This window comes from Poromitra crassiceps, assembly GCF_964638095.1.
Source record: "Poromitra crassiceps genome assembly, chromosome: 10".
Lineage (NCBI taxonomy): Eukaryota > Metazoa > Chordata > Actinopteri > Beryciformes > Melamphaidae > Poromitra > Poromitra crassiceps.
Window position 1 is genome coordinate 42,709,612 of NC_139631.1, and position 10,000 is coordinate 42,719,611.

At 46.1% G+C, this 10,000-nt stretch overlaps 1 protein-coding gene across 2 annotated transcripts in view; it reads right to left on the reverse strand.

The window, feature by feature from the left end:
- LOC310783315 (disintegrin and metalloproteinase domain-containing protein 9-like) overlaps nt 1-10,000 on the reverse strand; it is a 138,188-nt gene that overhangs the window by 12,550 nt on the left and 115,638 nt on the right. For both annotated transcript variants that reach the window (XM_083644153.1, XM_083644154.1), the window contains exons 19-20: nt 9,835-9,940; nt 8,578-8,716 (exon numbers count right to left, since the gene is read on the reverse strand). In XM_083644153.1, coding sequence (XP_083500279.1) covers nt 8,578-8,716; nt 9,835-9,940 — 245 coding nt within the window. The remainder of the gene's footprint in view (nt 1-8,577; nt 8,717-9,834; nt 9,941-10,000) is intronic.

Here is a 10,000-nt window from a genome sequence, read left to right on the forward strand (position 1 = left end):
AGTCTGCACATGCAGCAGAGGGAGGAGTCTGCACACACAGTAGAGGGAGGAGTCTGCACACGCAGCAGAGGGAGGAGTCTGCACACGCAGCAGAGGGAGGAGTCTGCACACGCAGCAGCAGAGGGAGGAGTCTGCACACGCAGCAGAGGGAGGAGTCTGCACACGTTGCAGCAGAGGGAGGAGTCTGCACACGCAGCAGAGGGAGGAGTCTGCACACGCAGCAGCAGAGGGAGGAGTCTGCACACGCAGCAGAGGGAGGAGTCTGCACACGCAGCAGCAGAGGGAGGAGTCTGCACACGCAGCAGAGGAAGGAGTCTGCACACGCAGTAGAGGGAGGAGTCTGCACACGCAGCAGAGGGAGGAGTCTGCACACGCAGCAGCAGAGGGAGGAGTCTGCACACGCAGTAGAGGGAGGAGTCTGCACACGCAGCAGAGGGAGGAGTCTGCACACGCAGCAGAGGGAGGAGTCTGCACACGCAGCAGCAGAGGGAGGAGTCTGCACACGCAGTAGAGGGAGGAGTCTGCACACGCAGCAGAGGGAGGAGTCTGCACACGCAGCAGAGGGAGGAGTCTGCACACGCAGCAGCAGAGGGAGGAGTCTGCACACGCAGCAGAGGGAGGAGTAGCAGAGGGAGGAGTCTGCACACGCAGCAGCAGAGGGAGGAGTCTGCACACGCAGCAGAGGGAGGAGTCTGCACACGCAGCAGCAGAGGGAGGAGAGCCACAATGGGAGCTTGGGAAGATGCGCTCATTAAGGCCTTGATATACTTCCACCTGCCGACGCAGCCTGCGTGCAGCTCCTCGAAAATGTGAATCGACGCAGCTGAAGTGAACAGCGTGAGTATAATATAACTAGGCATCTGGCGCGGTATGCGTGCTCGATGCCTAGGCTCGGCCGCTGCGCGGTCTCGCACATAGCTCGGCCTCGCCTGCCCTGTTGGCACGCACGGGTGTGTGTGTTGCTCACTAAAAGTTATTGCAACAGTGATCCTCCTTGTGTGTGTGCCCCATTATATCACTGATGACATCATCTGTGTGTGTGTGTGTACCCCCTATGACATCTGACTGATCAGTCTTGTCACAATGCCTCCTCGTGTGTGTGACATCACTGAATTCAGTCTTGTCACAATACCTCCTTGTGTGTGTGTGTGTGTGTGTGTGTGTGTGTGTGTGCACCCTTATGACATCACTTTTGACATCATCACTGATGACATCATCACTGATGACATCACATCATTAGCTAATTAGCCTAATTAAATTAATCCGGCTCAGTCAGGCCTCCTGCACGGGTGCCCTTTACACACCCTGAAAGTTTCAGCCCGATCGCACGTAAAACGGCATAGCTGTGGCCGAACATAGAACTTGAAACAGTGGACAGAGCCCACATACTCAATTGTATACATAGATAGATAGATAGCTAGATAGATAGATAGATAGATAGATAGATATAGATATATTATATTAATTAATACACAGGACAAGATGTTACTATCCCTTGTGCCAAAATCCGAGGAAAAACACATTTAGAAGCCCAATCCAGAATAAAACAAGCTAACAGGCTAACAAACTAATAAACAAGACACAAATCACCAGTTACCTACCCTAGCCAACAGCAGTATGAAGCATGTCATTGGGGTTTTCAAGTGGGCACCTTCCTTCACCGACGTTTCGTTAAGTTAGGCCCACGACACCTCAAGAAGGCTTAACGGTGTAATCCAGCGTCCTGGAAACACCCCCCTCCATGCTACCACCGCACAACTGCATATTACCTCACTATCTAAGCCTAGCTATCCAGGTCGATTCGGTATGACATTCCTGACTACACCACCACTGTCAATGATTCAGCCCTGTTGATGCGGACCGTTAATCATGACCACCAACAAACAATCCCTAACTACACCACCACTGTCAATGATTCAGCCCTGTTGATGCGGACCGTTAATCATGACCAACAAACAATCCCTAACTACACCACCACCGTCAATGATTCAGCCCTGTTGATGCGGACCGTTAATCATGACCAACAACAAACAATCCCTAACTACACCACCACTGTCAATGATTCAGCCCTGTTGATGCGGACCGTTAATCATGACCAACAACAAACAATCAATCTGACCTTAGCGAGCTCCCCAGCTAGCATGTTTCCTCCTTATCCACAGCCATTCACTTGCTCGTTCTGCTGCCTGAGACATGTTGCTAACCGCAAGTTTCAGGCTCCGTCCCCGAATGCCCAACTCAGTTAGTAAGGCAATAACGGACTTTGCCACAAAACCACGGCAGCCCACCTCTACAGGCCGCACTCGAGCCCTCCAACCTCGCTGCTCTGCCTCTGCTGCCATTTCAGCATACCTAGCTTTCTTGCGCTCATAAGCCTCCTCAACTCGATCTTCCCACGGGACTGTGAGTTCGATAAAATAAACTCTCTTCTCTACCTCAGACCACAGTAACAAGTCCGGACGTAGCCGGGTGCTAACTATATATGCTGGGATGACTAGCTGTTCATTCAAGTCAACCCTCATTTCCCAGGCTCCACCTACACTTAGCTGCCCTAACTTGTGCCTGACCTTAATTGGTCTAATCTTTTCTCCCTCACGTACAAATTTGATCTGTCTATTCTCTTTGCTAGCAACTAGAGAATTTACTTCTAGCCGCTTTTCCTCAACTGCAGCTGCCAAACATTTCAACACCTGGTTGTGACGCCAGGTGTATCGCCCCTGGGAGAGACTGACCTTACACCCTGACAGTATATGCCTCAATGTACATACACTAGAACACAACGGGCAGGCACCATCCTCGCCCAACCACTGATTTAAGTTCTGGGGAGATGGCAGCACATCATAAGTAGCCCCTAGAATAAATCTAATTCTGCTGGCCTCCATGCTCCACAACTCTCTCCACTTCAACTTTCTCTTCTCTACACTCTCCCAGTTCACCCACTGTCCTTGCTTTGCCTGCGACACTGCCTTAGTACATCTTACTGCCTCCTCTTGCCTATGTACTTCTTCAACTACCATCTTCCTCTTTTCTATTACTGATGTATATATATATTATATATATACAGTAGCAGATCATACTGTGTCCTATATATATTATATATTATACATAGATCGATAGATATAGATGGGGAGATAACAGGAGAGAGTGAAAGCTATTATTATTAGTATACGCACTACATTCTCTCCTTGGGCTAAACTTCTAGTCATTGAAATCCTAGTGAAATCACACAATTGACTCATTTTGCTGAGGACTCCCCTGCAACCCAAGCAGGTCAATTCAATTAAATTTATTTATTGAAGAAAGAGTTTTGCAGAGACAGGTCTGAAATGCACTCTTCTTAACTCATTGAGTGCCAATGACGACTTTAGTCGTCAATTCATTTAGTGACGTAGAGTGCCATTGACGACTAAAGTCGTCAATTGCGTTTTTTGACGGGGGGATGTCGATCTAAGCCTCTTACATCGCGTCTTACAATATGGGAGCTATTGAATGTGTCTAACCTATTTTACAGAACCCTTAGTTCAGACAGTGCTCTCCAGACAGTGCTCTCCAGATTACAGAAATGTCAGGAATACTTCAACTTTCTCTTCTCTACACTCTCCCAGTTCACCCACTGTCCTTGCTTTGCCTGCGACACTGCCTTAGTACATCTTACTGCCTCCTCTTGCCTATGTACTTCTTCAACTACCATCTTCCTCTTTTCTATTACTGATGCCTTGTTCCACACAGGTTTCCCTATGCACAACCCTAAGCCTCCACGCCCATGCTGCACCTGACCTATGATATCCCTGTGTCTAAGAGCTGACTGTGCTTGCTGTACTGCCTCCTTTGGGTTCCACTTCCTCCCTGTTTTAACTGTGGGCGCTACACTCCTAACCACTGGATCCTTTGACTGAGTCAGAGTCATTTCCAGTCTAACCTTAGCACACTTGAACTCCTCTGTCAGGCTAGATAATGGCAATTCCAATATGCCTTTCCCATATAAGGCTACACTGCTTAGGCAGCGTGGGACTCCGAGCCATTTTCTAATGAATGAGTTAATCATCCTTTCTAGCTTTTCTACCTTTGAAAGGGGAACCTCATACACTGTCAGTGGCCACATCAACCGAGGCAACAATCCAAACTGCAAACACCACAACTTTAACTTTCCTGGGAGCCCTGACTTGTCTATACTTGAAATACCTTGAATCATTTCCTGCCTCACCTCCTCAAACTGTCCCTTATCACTGAGACTTGCATCATACCATCTTCCCAAACTCTTGACTGGTTTCTCTAACACTGTAGGCACCACCTCATCATTTATAACAAACTTCTTACCTACTACCCTCCCTTTAATGATTGAAATACTCCTGGACTTACTTGGCTTCACTTTCATTCTAGCCCACTGCAGATTACTATTTAACTTATCCAACAATCTGCTAGTACATGGAGCGGTTGACGTCATAGTCGTCATGTCATCCATGTATGCCCTAATTGGAGGGAGCCGCAGCCCTCCCTGCAGCCTTTCTCCACCCACTACCCATTTTGAAGCCCTAATAATGATCTCCATTGCCATGGTAAAAGCTAATGGGGAAATTGTACACCCTGCCATAATGCCTATCTCCAGCTGCTGCCAAGCTGTAGTGTACTCTGCTGTGGTAAAGCAGAGTTGAATATCTAAGAAGTAGGCTTTAACTAAGCTCTTTATACTACCTGGCACTCTAAAGAAATCAAAGGCCTCCCATAACAGACTATGCGGCACTGACCCGAAAGCATTAGCCAGGTCCAAGAATACTACATGCAGGTCTCTCTTCTCACGCCTAGCTGACTGGATTTGGTGCCAGATCATGCTGGTGTGCTCTAAGCACCCGGAGAAGCCGGGAATTCCAGCCTTTTGCACCGAAGTATCTATTAGCCTATTCTTTTCTAGATAACTAGACAGCCTCTGTGCCACAACACTAAAGAAAACCTTCCCTTCAACATTAAGTAGACTGATAGGTCTAAACTGACTTATCTCTAACGAGTCCCTTTCTTTAGGAATGAAGATTCCCCCTGCTCTACGCCATGCCTTAGGAATAACCTGCTTCTTCCAGACTACCTTCATCAGCTTCCATAGAAACTGCAACACATCTGGAGCACTCTTATACAGCCGGTAGGGGACTCCATTAGGACCCGGGGCTGAAGAGGCCCTTGCACGTCTCACTACTTCTTGAACTTCTTTCCACCTTGGTGGGCTATCATCACACTGGCTCTCTATTTCACCAATAGGTGGAATATCAGCTGGGACTGTCATCTCTCTAAACCTTTCCCTATCTTTGTGAACCTCCTCCAAATATTCCTCAAGCTTCTGCTTAGGTACCATAAGGCTACCATTCTTTTCCTTACTAAACAATGACTTCACAAATCTAAATGGATCCTTATAGAATGCTATTCTAGCTCGCTCTTTCTTTTTCCTATTTTTCCTAATGCTCTCTGCTCTTCTTAAAACTGCCAACCGATCCCTCACATCTGACTGCAAGCAATCAATGCCTTCCTTCTCAACCTCTGTAGCTTTCCTCCACTGCCTCTTAAGCTGTCTTCTCTCCTGGATAAGTCTATCTATCTCTTGTTGGCGCCTAGATTTAACTACCTCACCCTCTAGTTTCTTCCTTTTCTCAAAGACGCCAAACCTTTCCTTACCATAATCATAAATACAATCTCCCATTTTCTCCAACTTACTCTCAGCAGTTCCTTTAAGCTTCTCTAACATCCTAACCAAATCACTATTGATATCTTCCCACTTCCTACTTTCCGCTGCACCTGGCCACTTAACTCTAGGCTTCTGACCGCTAATCTTCTCCCTTTTTGGCTGGCTGGCCTCTCTGCTTTCCTCGGTGCTAGGACCTGCCTCAACATCAGGGGTGCTGATGTCCTGCGAGCTGTGGGTTACTTCCTGTCGCTGGACTTCACCCAACTGACTTGATAAACTTCTTAAGAAATAATTATCAATGCGGGGTCCCTGTGTTCCCTCTACCAAGCACCTCTTCCTGCCTTGATGGATTCTAAGGCCCCTCAAAGTTGTTACCTTCTGCCAGCCACACAAGCAAACCTGACGCTTCTTTCCATCTACATCTGAACTAGTGGCTTCCACTGACATGTTTTCCCTACTCATAGTCAAGTCCGTTCCAGAGTCAATAACCGTGTCAACCATAGGTGAGTCATCTTCCGCCCCCGCTCTCGCAGACTCTAGGGGTGTTTTTTCATAATTCTGTTTCGTAGCAAGTTTGGGTGTAACCAATGGCCTATTGGCCTTGGCTACTGCCACAATGAGCAGCTAACCCATTGCAGCCCCGGTGGGGTCTAATCCCTCCTGTCAGCTGTCTTTCCATGCTGTCACTAGGTCTTTCCCTAGTTGTCAGGTGCACTATTCACAACAGTCACTAGCCTAAGCTAGCTTTAGTATTAATTGCTAACAGGAGAGAGTGAAAGCTATTATTATTAGTATACGCACTACATTCTCTCCTTGGGCTAAACTTCTAGTCATTGAAATCCTAGTGAAATCACACAATTGACTCATTTTGCTGAGGACTCCCCTGCAACCCAAGCAGGTCAATTCAATTAAATTCATTTATTGAAGAAAGAGTTTTGCAGAGACAGGTCTGAAATGCACTCTTCTTAACTCATTGAGTGCCAATGACGACTTTAGTCGTCAATTCATTTAGTGACGTAGAGTGCCATTGACGACTAAAGTCGTCAATTGCGTTTTTTGACGGGGGGATGTCGATCTAAGCCTCTTACATCGCGTCTTACAATATGGGAGCTATTGAATGTGTCTAACCTATTTTACAGAACCCTTAGTTCAGACAGTGCTCTCCAGACAGTGCTCTCCAGATTACAGAAATGTCAGGAATACAGCCTGAAAAAGCCGTGATCAAAGAGAAACCGCTCATGCTGCAGCCCAGAGCCATGTAGATTGCTCTGGCTGCTGCTTGACGGTGCCTGCCAACAGCAATCAATCCGCGCACACAACTGAGCTCCTCTGCCTCTGTCTGTCTGTCTGCATATAGTTTCTCCACACGATTACCCACCAGAAAGGCAGCACCCGACGCCGAAGGGGCAAACCTTTACCTGCAGTCCCGTTTGGCATTTCCTTGTCGCGCTGTGAGCTGTCGCAGCGCTGTCGCGCTGTGAGCCGCACCGCCCGCAAAAACGGAGGCTCCAAAAATAGACTGGGTGCGTGTGGGGAGGAGTTTGCAGCTGAGTGGGGGAGAGGGGGGTGGGGCACGCAGGCTCCACAGAACTACACCAGGTCACTACATCAGAAAATATTAGCTAGAGTCAGTGAATGTGCTTGAAATGCTGCATTTCACAAAAGGCTGAATATCTCAGCTTCTAGATAGAAATGCATGTTTTTGCTGTTTTTGACCTATCTTCTCCGGCTGATAACTAAAGAACGGAAAATGGTATCAATAAACTTTTTTTTGCTGATGATACAATAGAGTCTCCTTGTTCTTTTTGCGTGTTCGGTGTTTACATAGTAATATCACACAATATTCTGTGGGCCTCGAGAAATCACTGAAAACGCTCTGAAACTCTGGCACTGGGAGCGTCCGTTCTCCAAAAGTGGCTGGCACTCAACAACAAAGATAAAAAATGGACAGTGTACATACTGTAGGCTGAAAACTAAACAAGGATAAACAATTTAACTAAGTAAGTGATTCACATATCAAGCCTCAACATGGAGATGGTGACGGTCAGACAGTTTTCACTTCTTTATCATTATAGAGTCTGACTGCAGTGTGTAGGAAGGCCTGCTGGAGGCGCTGTGTCCTGGCATGCAGGTGGCATGGAGAGGGCGGTGCTGTTTCTCATTTGCCTACCAGTACATTGCAGTCTGGTTGGAGGGAGAAGATCATGTAGTGGATGGGATGGACTCATCATCTCTTTTAGTAAAGTGATTGCAGCTTCCTCCCTACGATTCTTTAGAGAATCGTATTCAAGTAAACGACCAGCTGCCGCTGGCAAAGGCTCCAAATCGTGGCAGACGCAGAAATATATTTCAGCCTTTATTTTCATAGACTGTATGATTCGTTTATGTGTGCTGCAGCTAGTGACTAGTGGGGCTGAAAAATCGTATATACCTTTAAAGGTATATAGCATGTAACATCTCTGCATTAAAAAGTCAGAAAATGTTTGTGTACTTACATTATCCCAAATGTTTCCCACAATGTTCAAACCCAGAGAAATCCTTAATTTTATTCAATGAGAGCTTTCCACAAGCACTGGCTGTCGGCCGGATGGCCGAAATATTCCAGCTGACTATTTTCTTACGGTTTCAAGTCACGTCACTTTTGAGATCTTGGTTGTTTTTAACTGTCACGTGTGATGAATGAAACTGTCGTATCCAAACCAATTACAGCGTAACAGTGCCTTCACACCAAGGCCAAATTCACAAATGTGCGCAATGAGATGACACAAGGCGAAAGACGTCTTGTCAAATGACAAGATATTCGCCTCAGTCGCCCGAATAATTTGTGCGGTCAAACTCGAGCGACTGAAGCTTTTTCTTCTCCGTTGATAAATGTGTGTGAAAGTGATATTTGACATTTGCAGACTCACTGCGATCGCTTCCTGCGGCTCCGCCCCAACCGCTGCAGCAACTCGTTCCTGTGCAGGAAAACAAACGCACCCAGAGCCAGGAGAGGCAGAACCAGGAAGAAGAAAACCAACAGACCATCTCTGACAGAGGTGTCTTTATCTGGAGAGAGAGAGAGAGGGGAGGGAGGGAGAGATTTAAAGTCAACAATCAGACATTATTACAGCCAAATATGACACTATTGTTCAATAAATAATATCAGAGTAATATAGTAGTTAGATCAGAATCATGTTCCAGTAATCAGATGACATAGATTATGGATCATTCAACACCGAAATAGAAGCTCACTCCATATCTGTCCGCCGCACCTGTACTGCACTTTTGCTGCTGATGCTTTTGCACCATTGTTAGCTGTATTTGATTTAGGGCTGGGACTTTAACACGTTAACTTCGATTAATTAATTACAGAAAAAATAATGCGTTAAATTTTTATTTTATTTTAATCTCACTTTATTTTTGCACTCCAGAGACCACGGAACGTTTCTAAGTGGACGAATTCCAGGCATACCGAACATACCGATGCACAGCGTGCATTGAGCGACGTCAGACAACAAAGCCCCACATGTGGGACATGTGCTGTAGGCTAACGACAAACATGGAAGAAGCATAATGAGAACGCGTCGCTTGGCCCGGTGGATGGGAAGTTCAGATTTAAGCCTCCGGTATCAGCTCAATGCTATACATGTTGCAGCTAGCGTTAACTTAGCCGCTGATCATGCTAACGTTAGTCCTACTACGAGCAAGCAGAGTCGCCAACCCACACTCGACCAGATGACGGGGTTCAGAGCCAGGATGAGTAAGTCCACGTCTGACAAGTACAAATACAGCAATATGTATTGTCTATTCATTGATTCACTCCATACAAAATACATTTGAGTTGAAAATTTTTGCTTCTTGTGTCAAATATTAATATGAGATTAAAATGCGATTAATTGCGATTCATTAATTACAAAGCCTCTAATTAATTTGATTTTTTTTAATCGAGTCCCACCACTAATTGTATTGCTTATATCTTGTATATTGCCTAGATTCTCTACTTTTTGTGTCGATATTTTATATTTCTTATTTATTCTTTGTAAATGGGAACTCTTTGAGGTTTTAATTCAAGGCACCATTTGAGGTTGATGCAATAGCAATGTTGTTGTGTCACTAAAGTTCTTGAATTTAATTGAATTTAATTGAATTGAATGGCTGTTGAGGTCAGAGGTCAGAGGACCTACCATTCCACGTTGGCCCACTGTCCACGCTGCCGCCATAACCTTTGGCCGCACAGAGGGGCGGAGCCCATCCATCCTCACAGTGACAGTTCTTGTTACTGTTACACACCTGAGAGACACACAGGCAGAGAGAGAGACAGGCAGAGAGAGAGAGACAGAGAGAGAGAGA